Source organism: Coptis chinensis, chromosome 9, assembly GCF_015680905.1.
Source record: "Coptis chinensis isolate HL-2020 chromosome 9, ASM1568090v1, whole genome shotgun sequence".
Classification (NCBI taxonomy): domain Eukaryota; kingdom Viridiplantae; phylum Streptophyta; class Magnoliopsida; order Ranunculales; family Ranunculaceae; genus Coptis; species Coptis chinensis.
The window spans coordinates 51122320-51141228 of NC_141464.1; the positions used below are offsets into that span (position 1 = coordinate 51122320).

The 18909-nt window shown below is 39.6% G+C and overlaps 1 protein-coding gene across 1 annotated transcript; it reads right to left on the minus strand.

Moving 5' to 3' along the window:
• Positions 1–7863: 7863 nt before the first annotated feature.
• On the minus strand, positions 7864–8229 carry LOC147476549 (uncharacterized). The gene has a single exon (XM_086585760.1). The coding sequence runs from the start codon at positions 8227–8229 to the stop codon at positions 7864–7866; it is 366 nt and encodes a 121-aa protein (XP_086441886.1).
• Positions 8230–18909: the final 10680 nt, after the last annotated feature.

Below are 18909 nucleotides of genomic sequence, written 5' to 3' on the forward strand. Positions count from 1 at the left end.
GAAATGACTTCAACAGCTCTTTTCGTCCACTTTTGCTCCTCCGATTGGGTCAAGGCTTAGACCATTAAAAATCTCGTTCCAAGCCGGTCGTTTTGACATAAAGTAGGCCCAATTCCGAGGTCTGAGTCCAAAGATATAGCCTTCGGAAGTTTTGCTGACTTTTGTGCGCTATTTCTGTCCGCGTTGACTTTGACTTTTCAGCTTTGATCGGGTTTTAGAAAGGCTTTTTCTCCTTGAATCTTGGCCTTTAATCATAAAACATCTTAGCAACCAACCTTTGCTCCTTTATCTCGCAAAAGGGACACATTTCTGTACATATTCGACTCCAATGTCTGAAATACAAAAGAACACGATAACAATACTAACTCTTACTTATTAATCACATAATTGGTCTAAAAGTAATATTGTTAAGGGGTTAAAACTACAATTTTCGGCTCTTATCAAACCACCCTCAAACAAAATTTTGCTTATCCTCAAGCAAATATGAGAAATTAGAATAAGTGACCAAAAATAGAGTTCTAACTAATCTCGTTTCGCCGAGTGCGATTGCATTGATTATATGGAACAATGCCTTAAACCACTAGGAATTCCCTAGTGGACGAGTTATAGCCTCGTGAGAGTTTTTCAGTGAAGGTACTCACAAACTTCATCTATACTACAACGACTAAGAAATAAAACTATTGTTTCTTTATTTATTCTTAAACATCTATACATCTCATTAGTAATGAATACAGAATAATCAAGTCGAAACCTAACCTAATATATACATAATAATCAATCATCTACGAATAAACATATATACAATGAGCAATGCTATGAAATGCACTAACAGGTCCGTTTCTGAAACTTTGGAATAGCGTCCTTAAGTAGGTCCTCACATAAATGTCAAGACAAAAACACTATGATTTTTCCGCTCAAGTTTCGCTACTCTAGTGTGCAGTGGGCACACTTTACCTTACAATCTCAATGACACATAAGGAAGCCGAAGTTGATCAAACACATCTGCCACCTACTATCACACTAACTTATTCCTAATTGAGCTAGAGGTCTTTATTAGGTGTTGCGGGGATTAGGTGATGATTTAAGAATGAAGGACATGGATATTCAAAAAGAACCAGTCTGATATAATAGAGTCTTCATATTATATAACTAGAGAAAACCTTGTTCTTTATTTTGCTTCTACATTTTGTTTCCATCATTAGCCATTTTTTTTCCTTTTCTTTGGCTTTTGACTCCTTTAATTCTGTTTTTAGAGTTCTAACATTTTATTTTTTATTTTATTTTTTTTTCTTGGATGGAAACTTTCTTTTCTTATTTGAAGCACTAACAAATTCTTAGTTTCAAAGGTCTTTCTCTTTTCTATTCTCAGACTCATTCAAAGATGGGTAGGCTGATTTTTATTTTTATTTTATTTTGTAAAAAGGTAAAGGATTTGCGGGTTATGAAAGGCTAAAGAAAGGCTCAGAGGGGCGACTAGCGGGAAATAATTTCATAAGGTTTGAATTTCTGGCTATATCGATCCAAAGAGGGTCTAAATTCTCGCTTAGGATATGACATAGTGATCAAGCAAGTGGACGTGTGATTTCTCTATTCGGAATTTACTTCTCCCTTGTGTCATTTCTCAAATATTTCACTCATATAAGGCTTTAGGCTATATTCTCACAGGATTTGTAGAATAAGTATACTAGCCTAGATTTCAGAAATTGACTGCTAATACAAACATAGATGCTCATGCAATATATTTATAGAAAGATGGAAAGATTATTACCTACATATTAACCTAAGTTTCTAAAAATTATTCTGATGCAAAAGCTAACGTGAAACTTCTAGATTATTAAGAACATAGAGAAAGAAGACAATACCAATATTCCTAAGTGTATAACATAACTTTTTTTTTTTTTATTTTTTTTACTAGAAAACAAGTGCATATTATACATATCTATATCTTAACAGATACTTTAAATTACGCGTGTTTCTATGCCACCCCCAAACAAAAAGCATGTTTTGTTCTCAAAGTATTGAAAAAAAAGGGTAGGAAAATACCATAGAAACGCATGAAATTTTAGAACATCTGCAAAACAAAGTTAAAACATATGAATATAGATAAATAAAAATAGACGCAACTCTATATGAGTTCCACCCGTTATGGGGTTACAAGAAGTAAATTGCTTGGGACGTAAGCAGACACGAACAAAAATAAAAATTTACCTTATCTCCACGATTAAGCGTCATCCTCCTCTTCTATAAAGAAGCGAGGTAATTTTGCGTCCTGCCATGCTATGATAACTTGCCAAGCCTGTCTCCTTGTATCATCAACTCATGCTAACCTGTCAAGCGTTACTCGGTCTGATGGGGTGTAAGGAGCAACCAAATGAGGCTGCACCTACCATCCCGACCAAGTCATAACTCAAAATGAACGAACAACGCAATTGGTGGGTCTCATGATTTCAACCCCAACCCAATCCGTGTAGCGAGTACGGAATTCAGGTAAACAAGCGTGCATGATGCGGCAAGCCAAAATAGGCATAAGAAGATACTTATGCCTCATGCTATGGGCTCTCGCTAGACTAGCCACTAAAACTCTGGGAATGTCATATAAGAGACGTCCCTCAACTAAAGCAAGGAAAATGTCACCATCAGTACTATGTGCAGAAGTAAACTGCCACTCCCCTAAAATATTCATCAGGATAAATAACATGGTAGTGCCTACGTTTAGGGACAGACTACCAAGGGCTATGTTATATTGCCCTTGGTCTATTACACGAAACACCCCTCCTTCATAGTACTCGTGAAAATAGGCATAGTTATAAAGGTATGCATTATTAGTCATATATCCCTATGTGTTTGTAGGATCAGGCAAAGGCATTCTCACAACCAAGCTACCAAAAACTTACTGAATTCCATTGTCGTATCATTAACTACGAAGGAAAATTTTTGTTCTCCATCAAGTTGACAAAAGAATTTAGCATTATTATAGAAATATGCAGTACGTTGAGGTGAATACGAGTCGTCAGGACTCACCAGTAGATGCTGCCATCCTAACTGCACGATCCTGTCGTGGAACCATCCTCTATAGGTCTCGCTTCCTAACAAGTCTTTGAAAGACTACTCAGGTATGATTTTAGGAGATGTCTTCACAATAAATACTCTCTAGAAGTGCTGCAAACAACCTTGGAAAAACTCACAAAAAAAATCAGAAGTTTAAGTGGCTGCGAAGGGCAAGGCGCGGGGTGTGCTCAGAATTTGCCTGTGAAAGGCTCGGGGTGCGCTCCTGTCTTGGTCGAGGTCCAGACACTACAGCGCAAGGTGCACTCAGATTTTGCCGTACAAAGGCGCAGGGCGCGCTCTTGTCTAACTTGAGGTCTAGAGGTTACAGCACAGGGTGCGCTCCCAAATGGCTTGTGAAGGGCGCGGGGTGTGCTCCTGTCTTACTCGAGTTCCAGGCACTTCAGCGCAGGGTGCGCTCGGATTTAGCCTGTATACGGCGCGGGGTGCACTCCGTATAACTTGAGTGCTCTGTCGTGGAAAACTAAGAGAAAAATGAAGAGTGAAAGGTGAGAGTGCAAGGTGAGAGATGTGGGTTGTGAGTGTAGAGTGAATCAAGTATATATAGGGTTTTAGTTTCTAAAACGAATATCCACAAGTTGCCAAAAATTTTAAGGCAATTGCCAGAAACAAAATATTCTAAAAACCAAAACGGAAACAAGTTAGGTGCATATTCCGAATATAAACCAATAGCTTTTTGGTTGAATTCAAAATAGCAACTTCCTAATTCTATTCATTGAATTTCCATTCTACAATAATATCTATTCTTAGCCACACCAATATCGGCAACATTCTTAAACACTCGTATTTCCACAGTTTGCAAAATTTAACGTCTAAAATGGTGGATAAGATAAAAGCAATGCAAAAAAAACAATAATACCACCCCCAAACAATTCAGGAAGGTAGGATTCATTCAAAACCTATCGCATGCTAATAAGTGCCCAAAAAGTGCATTTTAACCCTTGATTATGCCTCTTGTTTAGCAATCTTAGTAGACTAATAGTGTCTATAAGTTATGTTTTATGATTCTACAGGTGAAAAAGAGAGTTTTGTGGAATATTAGAGAAAAAGGGGTAAAACGGAGCAATTCAGAGCATTAAAGATCACATGGGAAGCTTGTGGACAATCATGGAGAAAGCCAAGGAATTGAAGCTATTAAAGATGTGACTTGGACCTATTTTAAAGCCTATTTGGAAGCCCAAGGAAAAAAGGATTCGTTGCTTGGACCAAAGCCCGCAAAAGAGGATAAAAGGATAGAGCAAAAGAGGGAAAATAGACTTCCTCGTTTGGGACGCAAGGATCATGCGTCCAGACGCAATGCTCGCATCTGAGATGCAAGTATCGTGCGTCCAGACACATGAACCGACACTGTAGCCACTTCTTTCTTAGTTTTGGAGACGAAGTTGGACTCTGAAAGAAGTTGATTTGTATTAGGAAACAAATGGCGGTTTGGAATGCTTCTATAACTCATTGTAACCCCTATAAATAGAGGACCTAAGTGCCTTATGAAATTTGCCAATTTACTTATATTCTTGTCTCCAGAACTTGAGGCAGGGAGAGATTAATAATAAAAGATTCGGTTTTAACTAATCGAGTCTTAATAAGTTAGTCTTTCTTGTCACGCCCCGAGACCTAACACACATCCCGAGGACACGAAGATGAATCTCGAGGTGGTCACTATCCCGATTCTAACAAAATTTCGGCTGAGTTTCCTTTGTTTAATCGACATTTCGTATACAAAAACCTGTCATAACACCTGGACATCGCATAATTCATCCTTCCAACCATATATATATCCAAACCAACTTTCTAAACAACAGTGATATATCTATATATCCACAAAATGTTTAAGTGTAACTGCTTCTCAATTACATCGAGTATTTCACCAAAATGAACTAGCTCTCTATATATACAACAAAAGAATGAACTAGCCTCTCTCTATACAACCCAAAATGAACTTGACTCTGTCCCTCGTCAAGCATAGGGAAAACCACCCAAACCACCATAACCATCATCACTAGGGTTAGGGAAAGCCTCCTCCGCAACTGGCGTGTCTGAAATGTTAAGGTAGGATGAGCAAACAACTATGCCCAGTAGAAACGCACATAGCCAATAAATAGTCTACTTATAGCAAAACATTTAAAACATGTAGGGTTTCCATAAAAGTATTCAAATATCGTGACTATATATATACATCACTAACTAGCAGAAATCATTTCGACATGCTTCATTGATATACAAAATAGAGTTTTTCACAATCATCATACAACTATTGTGGCCGCTGCATCCTATTAGAATGGTGAGGGTACGACTGGTACTCGACCCGATCCGCAGGCATATCTCGCCTCAAGACTTTCCAGTGTGAACCATGCACCGTTATTTTCCTGATTTTACCGGCAGGGAGCTGAAATGCCGTTGTTGTGTTCGTACACACAAAATCCCTAAAGCTTTTAGGGGTCAGGTGGGCCCTGGGACCACGACCCCCATACGGGCTGTCACCTAACTTACGGTGGTAAACCGTTCGACGACTGCAGACTGCTCAGGATCCTGACACACATCCAGGAGTGGACTAAACTCTCACTCCTCGTATCTAAACCTCATCGAGGTAACATGTAACCTCAGACCAGCTAAGCACCATACAGCGTGACACGTACAAGCATGGTTATCTAGAAAAGTAGAAAGGGAATTCCCGGACTACATCCTGTGATGCATCCCTTTCAAGATGGCCCACCACCTCGAAAGGTGTACACCACGGTTGGAATCTAGAGCTTGCCGCGCGTCTCCGAAATGCGACAACAATTCTTTCTTTATAGGAATTCACCAATTCTTTTCCAAATCCCCTCGTGATAAGCATAGTAATATATATACTCGTATTACCGATTATTTCCAAATACTATAGTTACATATTTAGTTTTTCCTTTAATGCTGCTGGTTCTGTATGTGTGAGTTCCTGGATTTCCAACAATTGAGTAAATGCAACCTATAACTCCCAAACGGGCCAGTCATAGTAAATGACAACCGATAATTCCCAAACGGCAAATCATCGTAAATAACAACAAATTATATCCATGGAACAATCCAGAACCTCACCCATATTTACAAACAACCGGGTAATCCTTACCCACATTACAAAATCCATCTCTCTGTCTCCTTACTAAGACAAGAGACGAGAGCCCTTCCCAAAACCAGTTTTTGCTCTTTTAACACAAGAAATTAATCCCCCGCTACCTAGATTTCGCAAACTCATTTTTCACACAAAAGTTATCCGTATATTTAGTTTATATCGCGGAAAAATACAAATGCAAAACATGAATACCATATATACATGCATGGTTGATACGCAAACTATCTCTTACCAATTTAAACAAATCAAATCATGCATGAAAATAAACATGCTATATATTGGTATGTAGGTTTCTACCTTAGCAAGCTCCGTTTTTCCTCAATCCCAACCAGCAAATAACCTTATCCAACTCCTATAAAATCATATAAGCCTAACCATAAATCTATTAGGACCCGAAAAAAGCTAATTAATATTTCCTTTCAACTTAAGTCGAAAGAAATAATTAATCGTTGATTATATTAACTACTAATGTAATTACTAACGTACTACCCTTCTAGTTACCAAAAGTTTTGTTCTAGATTGCTATAGGCCACCACAAACCGCTACAGAACACTGACAGGCTGCTGCCAGGCCGTCTGATGACAGGCCATTTTCAGTTCTTACATATATATTATTAGTAGCTTAAACAATTCAGATGCTTCATATACACCTTCCTCCCATCCCAACACCAATTCCATTTGTAATAAACTCCCAATCAGGTCAAATTTCAACACTCTCCAACCATAATAACTTCATCAATGAATGGGTGCGAATTTACTCTAATACATATAAACTTAGAATCATTGCTTTTATAATTCCCAGGCATATGAAACAAAGTATAGAACTAGAGGATATAAAAGTCTCTTACCAAATCAGTAAGAATTCTTCATTTAGCTTTCTTCTCGACTGATTTCATTAAGCCATTACCTCTCCAAATAGCTCCTGTCGAATTATACAACCACCCCATTCAAATATCTTCAGTAACACATCAAATCCATTGAAATGAGTTTAAATATTTATTTGAAACGAAATTAAACTCACCTTTCACGGGAATACAACGAAATTCCAATCAATTTTTGAATCCCCACACTCGCGTTTAGTGTTGTTAGGGATTGGGTGTTTGAATTGAGGTTTTAATCAATTGAATTTGGGCGAATTTGAATTTTCTCTCTCCTAGGTTTTCAGTGTTGAGCGAAATTGAAGAATTGGGTGCGATTTTTTGTTGTTTTGGTGCGATACATTTTTGTTCTATTTTTGTCTTTTCTTGTTTAGTTAGTTAAGACCCAAGCCCAATTGTCTAAATTAGGCCTAAAACATAATTCACTCCTAACCACTAACTAATTTGACTTAGCGTCGAAATTATTTTTCGGCCCATCCAGCTTAATTTAATCTCCTACATTCTATCCCACCGCAGGCTATAACGATAACCCACTCATGCATGTAAGCTGTTAACTCGTGCCAGCTTCGAACGCAGAAAGCCGCTAACCGACATTTTGTCAAATTTTTCTCATATGATTTGCTTATCTAACATGGCTTATGAGTTTGAGTTAAGTTCCATTAAGTTACGTAAGTTTGAAATGTAAACCCGACCGACCAATTACCTAAATGTCCCTAGGTTAAATATGAAATTTATGAAAATACCCTTAACAAGAATTTGAGTCTTTACATCCTACTCTCCTTAAAAGAAAATTTGGTCCTCGAAATTAAATCATACCTTAGTTTTCGAACAATTCTGGATATTGTTGCAGCATATCCGATTCCTTCTCCCATGTTGCTTCTTCTACATTGTGATTTCTCCACAAGACCTTTACCAACAGAATGACCTTTGACCGCAATCTCTTTTCTCTCGTATCTAGAATCTGAACTGGCCCTTCCGGATAGGTAATGTCTTCTTCTAATTCCAACGATTCCAAATCGACCACATGTAGGGGATCAGGCTCATACTTGCATAGCATCGAAATATGGAACACGTTATGGACACGTGATAGCCTTTCCGGTAACTCAAGCCTATACGCCAACTCCGAGATCTTCTGAATAATCGGAAAAGGTCCCACATATCTAGGTGCAAGTTTCCCTTTCATCCTGAACCTCTGAATTCCCTTCTTCAGAGATACTTTCAAAAATACCCTATCACCTTCATAAAATTCCAAGGGATGTCTACGCTTTATCCGCGATAGCTTTTTTCGACGACTCGGGCTGTGAGCAACCGATTCAGTATCACTCTAATATTCGGTGTGGTGTCACTAACCATCTCGGCCCCAACATAATACTATCTCGGTTTGATCAGGAGAGGTGTTCTCGCAAGGTCGCCATACAACGCTTCAAAGCGAGAACCATACCAATACTAGATTGGTAACTGTTATTATTGTAAGCAAACTCACCCAACGCTAAATAAGTCTTCCAACTACCCCCAAAATCAAGGGCTTAAGCACGAAGCATATCTTCTATGATTTGAATGACTCTTTTTCGATTGCCCATCGGTTTTATGGATGAAATGTTGTCTTTGAATTTCAGTTTGGTCCCCAATTCCCTTTGAAGACTTCTCCAAAATGAACCGGTAAATTGAGTACCTCTATCTAAAATTATCGATAATGGTGCCCCATGCAACCTCAGTATCTCTGACATGTAGATTCTACTTAGCTTTTCACAGAGTAAGTAGTCTTAACAGTATGAAATGGGCGGACTTGGTTGACTATCATCAACAATGACCCATATAGAATCTATTCCCTCACTGGTCCTCGGTAACCCGGATGCAAAATCCATAGTTATATTCTCCCACTTCCATTCCAGAACCTCCAGAGGTTTAAGAAGACCAGGTGGTCTATGGTGTTCAGCTTTCACCTGTTGGCATGTGGCACACTTCTTAACATATTCCGCAATGTGTCGCTTCATACCCGGCCACCAAAACTGATGATGCAGATCTCTGTACATTTTGGTACCGCCTGGATGAATTGTATACTTCGATCTATGTGCTTCACTCAAGATATCATTCCTCAAAGAGTGATCATAAGGTACCCAAATTCTTCCTCTGAATCTGATACTTTCGTTTCCATGTTTTTCCCAATCGACATCCTTGGCATTCTCCACATATACTAGGTACCTAGGTCCATCCTTCGATGTATTTTGGGCATTCACAATCTCCTGGACTAAGGTGTTTTCTGCCGTCACTGTCATCTGTGCTAAATAATAGCACTTCTGAGGATCTCCACTTCCATTTCCCGTGATTTCAAAACCATAAGAAGCGGCCGGACTCCAAAGAATTGCCACTCCTTCATCATCATCTGAGCACAAACATGTTCTCGCTTTCTACTCAATGCATCGGCAACTACATTTGCTTTACCCGGATGGTATTGCAATGAGAACGTATAGTCCTCCATGTACTCGACTCATCTCCTCTGCCTCATATTTAAATCTTTCTGCGAAAACAAGTACTTAAAACTCTTGTGATCAGAGAATATTTCAAACTTTTCACCATACACATAATGTCTCCATATCTTTAGAGCATGAATAATCGCCGCTAACTCCAAGTCATGAGTAGGATAATTCTTCTCATGGGCATTCAATTGCCTAGACGCATACGCTATCACTTGACCTTCTTGCATTAAGACACATCCTAACCTGGTGTTAGAGGCATCAGTATAAATCACATAACTCTTCTCCAAATCTGGAATGGTCAAAACTGGCACTGTTATCAATCGTGTCTTTAGCTCTTGGAAAGCTTTTTCGCATGCCTCCGTCCATTCAAACTTCACCTCCTTCTGTGTCAATCTAGTTAAGGACGACGCTATGCTAGAGAATCCTTTTACAAAACGACGGTAATAACCTGCCAATCCCAAGAAACTTCGATTTCGTAGGCGGCGTCGGTCTCGCCAATTATTCCTTTGCGCCTTCTATCTTGGAACGATCAACTTTTATTCCATTCTCCGATACAACATGCCCTAAAAACCTCATCTCATTCAACCAGAACTCACATTTACTAAACTTGGCATAAAGCTGATGATCAACTAAGGTTTGGAAGACAATCCTCAAGTGTTCCTTGTGTTCAGCCCTAGTCTTGGAATAAATCAATATGTCATCTATGAATACGATAACAAATTGATCTAAGTATTTCCACATCACTCGGTGCATGAGATCCATAAATGCAGCTGGAGCATTGGTCAATCCAAATGGTAACACCAAAAACTCAAAATGCCCTAGCCGTGTTCGGAAAGTTGTCTTCTTTATATCTTCTTCTCGAATTCTCATCTGATGGTAGCCTGTTCTGAGATCTATCTTCGAGAAATACTTGGCACCCCTTAACTGATCAAATAAGTCATTGATCCTAGGCAACGGATATTTGTTCTTGATAGTCACATTATTCACAGATAATAATCCACACATAGCGAAAAGACCCATCTTTTTCTTCTTCACAAATAACACGGTGCTCCCCAAGGTGGTGGCTTTCCCTAATAAACCCCAATCTTTTCAATTCATCTAATTGGGACTTGAGTTCTCTCATTTCGAGAGGAGCCATTCGATAAGGAATCATCGAAATAGGCGACGTTCCCGGTAGTAGATCTATTACAAAATCTATCTCACGCCAGGGAGGCAATCCCGGCAATGCATCTGGGAACACTGCCGCAAACTCACGAACCACGGGAACAAGCTCGAAAGATTCGAACTTCAGCCCTTGGAGACTAAGACCGGCTAACAATCCGTATCTATCATACTTGAAGTCAGACTTGGCCTTCACAACCCGAGATACCGTATTTCTAATCCCCTTAAACACAACCTCAGGCTGCCCCGGTACTCTAAAAGTCACTGTTTTTGCAAAACAATCTACATGGGCATGATACTTTCCTAACAAATCCATCCCTACTATGATATTGAAATCTTTTAGGTCCATCACCGTTAGATTGACTATCATCTCCCTATCACCTATCTTTATCACACAATGGTGACAAACTTCAAAGAACATAGTTTTCTTTCCTAAAGGAGTATATAAAATAAGCTTCCTCCCAGTATTAACTACATCCAAACCAAGAATCTCCACCATATTTTTAGAAATGAAAGAATGAGTAGAACCCGTATCAAACAAGACATGCACCTTATGTGTAAACAGACATATCATACCTTCAACCACTTGATCGGTCGCGTTGATATCTGCCCCCATCGCATTATATACCGTGGCTTCCTCTTGGACTGATGCAGGATCCACAACTTCTTCCTCTGGCACTAGATAATACACCTTGCCATGTGGTCTCTGTTCCACCCCTGAATTGGACTTGGGACAAAACCGCCTGATATGCCCAGCTTCACTGCAACTATAACAAACCACACTCTCTCGACCGTATTGTGTGGTATTACAGATTGCAATCTAGCTCTCGACCACGAGGGCCTCAAATTCTGCACCGGTAATCGGTCTAGAAGAAGGCGGTACCACCGGTGCCATCGTGATCCACTCATCGGTCATGGCGGGAGAGACTCAGGCCGGGCCTAACCACATTCAAACCCCTATATAATACGGTGGTGGCCTCCACTGTTGTTATTTCTGTTGGATGACCGGCCTATACACATCATTGCGACCGGAACCCTTTGCCTTGATAAAACTGCCTCTTTCCCATATCCGCGCTTTTGCTGAAATGTCGATCGCTCTTACCGCTTCCAACCTCTTGCCCTCTGGAGCAATAACTGATCATCAACTCTTTCAATGCCTTGAGCCCTTCTCACAGCCTCAGCATAAGAATCGATCTGAAGGACCGACATCTTGCTCTGCATATACGGTTTCAGCCTGTCAATGAATTTCCTAGCCTTAGCTTTTTCTGTGGAAATAAACTCATTCCCGTATCGTGAAAGAACAGTGAATTTCTCTTCGTACTGTCCCACGGTCATGTTTCCTTGTTCCAATTTGAGGAATTTCATTCGCTTCTTAGCTCTCGCCGCCTCGGTAACATACCTCAAAAGGAAGAGTTCCTCAAATTTAGCCCAACTCATCGGAAATGTCTCCACATCCTTAACACTGATCCACCAGTGTTTGGCTTCACCTCTTAGCATAAAGGTAGCCAAAGTAACCCGTTCCACATCAGTAGACATCATAAAGTCTAGCATACTCGACATGTCTAGCAACCAGTCTTCAGCTACTTTAAGTTCGGAAGACCCCACAAATTCAGGTGGACGTAATCTGATGAAATTTGCAAGCAGAAAACCTGATTGACTTTGCACTGGTGGCTTGAACTCCTCAACTCTCACTACGGTTGGGGATGCTACCTCTGGTGTTAAACCAGGTGGAATAATAACGGATGGTAGACGAGGTTGGGGCTCATTCCGACTAGCCCTTAAACTTTCGATCTCTGCTCTCATCTCATTTTGTGCTTGAGTCATCTGGTTCATCATAGCGAGGAGCCTATCCATTCGGTCCTCCCGACCACGATCCGTAGTATCATCACCACTAGTACTTTCCGGATCCATGGTAACTATTCTGCACATATACAAAGAGAACTCAGTGTTTGATAAACGAGAAAGAAAAACTTCAAAATTATACATAAGGCGCAGGTCGCGCTCAGGTAAGGCTTGGGCGAGCACAGGTCACGCCCTGGTAGCAATGCGGGGTTGCGCTAAGATTCGGGAGATGAGCGCAGGTGCGTTCCTGCAGAGGGCAGGTTGCACCTTCTACCTCGAAATGAAAATTCACTCCGACCTTATAGTGTCCGATTCGTCAAATTTTCTGACTCGTGTCCGCGCTCTCCGCTGTGACAAGACAACTACCCGTGCGACGTCTCGACATTGCTAAGCTAGTATTAACGTTTAACGTAACGTAAACACTACTTAGGGTTTTATCGCTTTCTGACTAACACTTCCGAAACGCGTCGCAACCAAGTCCCCCATTACAGCTCCCAGACGGATCTAATAGTGGACGCTCTGATACCACGTTCTGTCACGCCCCAAGACCCAACACACATCTCGAGGACGCAAAGATGAATCTCGAGGCTGTCGCTATCCCGATTCTAACGAAATTTCGACAGAGTTTCCTTTGTTTAATCGACATTTAGGTATACAAAACTGTCATAATAACACGGACATCGCATAATTCATCCTTCCAACCATATATATATCCAAACCAACTTTCTAAACAACAGTGATATATCTATATATCCATAAAATGTTTAAGTGTAACTGCTTCTCAATTACATCGAGTATTTCATCAAAATGAACTAGCTCTCTATATATACAACAAAAGAATGAACTAGCCTCTCTCTATACAACCCAAAATGAACTTGACTCTGTCCCTCGTCAAGCATAGGGAAAACCACCCAAATCCCCATAACCATCATCACTAGGGTTATGGAAAGCCTCCTCCGCAATTGGTGTGTCTGAAATGTTAAGGTAGGATGAGCAAACAACTATGCCCAGTAGAAACGCACATAGCCAATAAATAGTCTACTTATAGCAAAACATTTAAAACATGCAGGGTTTCCATAAAAGTATTCAAATATCGTGACTATATATATACATCACTAACTAGCAGAAATCATTTCGACATGCTTCATTGATATACAAAATAGAGTTTTTCACAATCATCATACAACTATTGTGGCCGTTGCATCCTATTAGAATGGTGAGGGTACGACTGGTACTCAGCCCCAGTCACAGGCATATCTCGGTTCAGTACTTTCCAGTGTGAACCATGCACCGTTGTTTTTCTGATTTTACCGGCAGGGAGCTGAAATGTCGTTGTTGTGTTCGTACACACAAAATCCACAAAGCTTTTAGGGCTCAGGTGGGCCCTGTGACCACGACCCCCATACAGGCTGTCACCTAACTTACGGTGGTCAACCGTTCGACGACTGCAGACTGCTCAGGATCCTGACACACATCCAGGAGTGGACTAAACTCTCATTCCTAGCATCTAAACCTCATCGAGGTAACATGTAACCTCACATAAGCTAAGCACCATACATCGTGACACATACAAGCATGGTTATCTAGAAAAGTAGAAAGGGAATTCCCGTACTACATCCTGTGATGCATCCCTTTCAAGATGGCCCACCACCTCAAAAGGTGTACACCACAGTTGGAATCCTAGAGCGAATTGCCGTATCCGGAAATGCGACAACAGTTCCTTCTTTATAGGAATTCACCAATTCTTTTCCAAATCCCCTCGTGATAAGCATAGTAATATATATACTCGTATTACCGATTATTTCCAAATACTATAGTTATATATTTAGTTTTTCCTTTAATATTGCTGGTTCTGTATGTGTGAGTTCCTAGATTTCCAACAATCGAGTAAATGCAACCTATGACTCCCAAACGGGCCAGTCATAGTAAATGACAACTGATAATTCCCAAATGGCAAATCATCGTAAATAACAACAAATTATATCCATGGAACAATCCAGAACCTCACCCATATTTACAAACAACCGGGTAATCCTTACCCACATTACAAAATCCATCTCTCTATCTCCTTACTGAGACAAGAGACAAGAGCCCTTCCCAAAACCAGTTTTTGCTCTTTTAACACAAGAAATTAATCCCCCGCTACCTAGATTTCGCAAACTCATTTTTCACACAAAAGTTATCCGTATATTTAGTTTATATCGCGGAAAAATACAAATGTAAAACATGAATACCATATATACATGCATGGTTGATACGCAAACTATCTCTTACCAATTTAAACAAATCAAATCATGCATGAAAATAAGCATGCTATATATTGGTATGTAAGTTCCTACCTTAGCAAGCTCCGTTTCCTGGAAGGCTAATCTTCTCCTTCAAGGGAGGAGATGAAGCCGGTACTTAAGGTTTAATGATTCTTCTGGTTCATGGTGTCCTTCAATCAGGTTAGTTCTTTATGTTTTTAGTTATTAGTTCTATTGCCCACACCAGGGGATGGAAGTATATAATAGGGTTTATGTTTTGCAATATTAATATCATGCTAGTGTTCTTTACTTTTCTTCTAGTAGTATAGTTCTTTAGAGTTAGGGAAGTATTCTTTGTGTTGCCTTAGAAGGGGTAGCTCAGGGAGTGGCTGCCTAGGGGAAGTATTCTTTGTGTTTGCCTTAAGTAGTGATTTATTGAATGACCACCCTATTAGGAAGCACTCCTTGATGTTGCTCTCGGTAATACATTGAATGGCTGTCCGAGCTTACATAAAAGGAAAGAAGATATTAATAACATAAACATAGGAACAACCTTAATTGGAGTTAATTGTTAACGATGTTTCATCCAAGAGGGCATCGGCACTCGCTCGATTGCCTAATTGTAGTCTACTTGTAAGAACAACCATGAAGCAGAAGGTCATAGATCAAAAGTATTGGTGGATTCTAATCTCTTGAATTCCCTCTCTTATAAATTCTCAATAGTTTAGTTAGTTTAGTTTAGTTTAGCATTAGAATCTAAAATCTCTATAATCATAGTTTTTAATCCCTCAAACCCTTTTTCCAGTCTTATCTTTTACATAACATACACTTAAAAGTGGAATGATACCCTGCTCATCCTTTACTTACTGAGGGATAATTAGGTTTTGATACGCTTTTATTTTGTTCAATGACCATCATCCATCTACATCATTTATCTACCATCATCCATATACCATCTCATAAACACAAAAAGAAGTAAGTTCACATGTTTGGACAAAAACTAAATTAGATTAAAAATTCAACTAAGGATCAAATATTCGAAAACAAATACATAATTCAAATCTAACTAATAAACTAAACAACTCGGAATAAACTTCTACGAAAGCAAGGAAACTTCCTAAATCCAAAACAACTACACTACTCGCCCTGAGAGGAAGATGGTCCATGAGATGAGGAAGGGCCATGAGATGAAGATGGGCCAGAGTCATTCGTCCTTCTGCGATGACGTTCATGCCTCACAGACTCATCTGAAGGAGAACCCTCATGGGGTGGCATGCGCTGTAGAACTTCCACTTGGAACCTGCGTTGTGCCTCCATAAATACCTTCATCTCTACCCAACGCTCATCCTCGCGCTGGGTGTTTGTCTCCACAGTCTTCTACAGGTTAACATTTTCATCATGAATGGCAACCTACCTATTCCGCAGGTCTTCACAAATATGGTTCAGGGAACGCAAACCACGATGCAGCACTGACATACATTCCATATCTGAATTACAATTCTCCAGGGCATTGGCATCAAAACATGTCATGTCCTCCTCCTCATCATCCGAATCACCCTCTTCCACAACCCTTTCTCTAGGAAATCTCCAAACCTTATGAATACAGTCCGTATAAGCAATTGCATTTGCATGCAATTTTAACATAGTCCGCTCAGTTTTCGGTTTCTCACCAAAAGACATCATCATCCTAGTAATTAAAGCAGGAAAGGGTGTGGTACTTACTCCAACTTCTCTAATCATATTTAACAAGAAGTCGACGATACAAAAATCATACCTCTGTTGCTGTAATACCCAGAGTACGTGCAGACAATTAAGACTGATGTCACTGAACTTCTCTTTCCCAATGACATTCTTACCAACCCACTGAGCTACAACCAGCTGGTTGGTTCTCAAAGACGACTGTCGGACACAATGCAACTTCGTATTGTACTATCCTTCTAACACAGTGTCTCTCATCAACGCCTCCCCCCAATACTGGGATTCCTGCATGGTGGCCTACAAGCTAGCATTTTGGCATAATGCCCAGAACATCAGTCATAATCGAAGAACTCACCTCTTTCTTTGTACCATTCAACTTCACAAAAATCTTCCTACCCTCGATTTCCCGCTTCTTATAAAAATTCAAAACCAAATCCTCATGGTAAAAATCATCCTCTGTATACCACAACCATTGCCAATTCCTACGTTTCATCTCGTCATCGTAAAATGGCGCAAACTGTTCTGTTTTGAAAACTTGTTCCAAAAGGATTTTGTGTTTTTGGGCCATTGAGTATTGGAATTTCAAATGTTGGTTTGAATAAGGTGGGGGAGAGTAAATGGAACAAGGAATCGAACTTTGGGTTGAGTGGAGTGGTCGGAATCAGTGGTGATTTGTTTTTGGTGGTATTTCGGTGGTTTAATGGAGGTATGAAGATATGTAGAAGATGAATGTGAAAACAAATAGCGAAATGGGAGTGGGGGAAACCTTTTGGCGTGGTGGTTTTGGGTGTTCTTTTTCTTTTGTTTTTTTTGTTTTTTTTTTTTGGTTAGGGTTTCATGGAGGCTGATGGAGGCGTGAAAGAGAAACTGCGAACTGGTTTTGGGTGTGAAGAAGACGCACGTGTGCGGCACATGCGTGCGAGATTTGGGCCCAAGCCCAATAAAATTCGAAAAATACCCATTTTGTCCCTATGCGCGCAAAATTAAAATTGAAATTTTCTACTCGTTACCGGTTCGAATTTTTCGAATGAGATATGAAAACGATCAGGAGAGAATTTTCAATCTATTGATCCATAAAACACTCTATTATAACCGTGGTTGACATATAAAAAGGTAGAAATTGCCTCGAAGTGCTTGAATGACGTAAGTTATGTGAACAAATGAAATCTAAATTCATAGATAATGTCAACCCGTATCAAAATACGATTAAACGGCATAAACAACAAAAATTGAAACAATCAAGAATAGAAATACCAACACCCCACCCCCAAACAAATTTTATGGAACAGAGTTTAGAAATTTTGTTTTAAACGTGGGTCTTTTAAAGTCAGATTCCCGAGACTTGCTAGATTACTATTTTTATGGTTTTAATATTTTTTACTTTTTATGAATACGGATTAATCTAAGGGAAAACAATAAAGTAATAAAGACATAATTCATACCATAGAGAAATATGACTCAAAAACCAAGAAAATATGCAAGAGTGAAAAACGTGAATTATGTTAAACATGGACTTAGGATCCGGTACTTACAGCCATACACTCCAATAGAAGGGCCCGGTTACTTGAATGGTGCACTTACCAAAATATAATAGTGGAATGGAGTACACCGAAAAATAAAATGAGCCGTTTATAGTCAGATACTCGAGACTTTAACAAATAACTAGATATAAATACATACCCTACAATTTGCCATATATCAACAACCGAAATAGTTGTGGATCGTGCTATAAATCATTATCATAGAAAATACATCCAAACACCATCAAGCGCAATGATTTCCCATGACGTGGCATATCAAAATGAGATAGAATACTGATGAATCTAGAATCTAACCTAGCATGCAGGGTCTTCTTGTTTTTCCAACGAAAGGGTGGGCAAGTGAATGATTTTAAGAAAATGAATATTTGCGGAAAATATGGTGGATATGGGTGAATTGTAGAAGTAAGAAATAGAAGAAATGAGAGAGTGGGTTTGTCACAAAATTTATTGGTGGAGTGGGTTGATATTATCACACATCTGAAAATGAAGGTCTCGGGTGGCACTTTAGGTAGTAGTTTCTTACTAGGAGAGTTTAGAAAATCATGAAGCACAGGAGAAACAAGAGGGTCAAGTGCAAACTCAAGGTTCCTTTGAAAAGGTGGAGGGCAGGGAACATTAATGGAAGGTGAATGAGTGACAGGATAATGTGAGGTGGGTGAATGGTGTTCAGCTAGAGCTCTCAGGTCTATATCATCAGAAGTATTTAGATATGCAAGACATTCTTCAATAGGTGAGTTAGAAGAATCACTAGGATAGGAGGTGAAAAATTCTTCTTCTGTCATGGCGTCAATGTTGGAACTTCCAAAGGAAAGAAATTGGTGCATCTGATTATCAGGAAACGTGTTGTCGAAATAATCTTGAGCTAAGCTCCCGATCATGCTAACCACTCCATTAGAAG

Coding starts and splice junctions, on each gene's coding strand:
- LOC147476549 (XM_086585760.1), bottom strand. CDS start 8,229: ATGAAAGGGAAACTTGCACCTAGATATGTGGGACCTTTTCCGATTATT.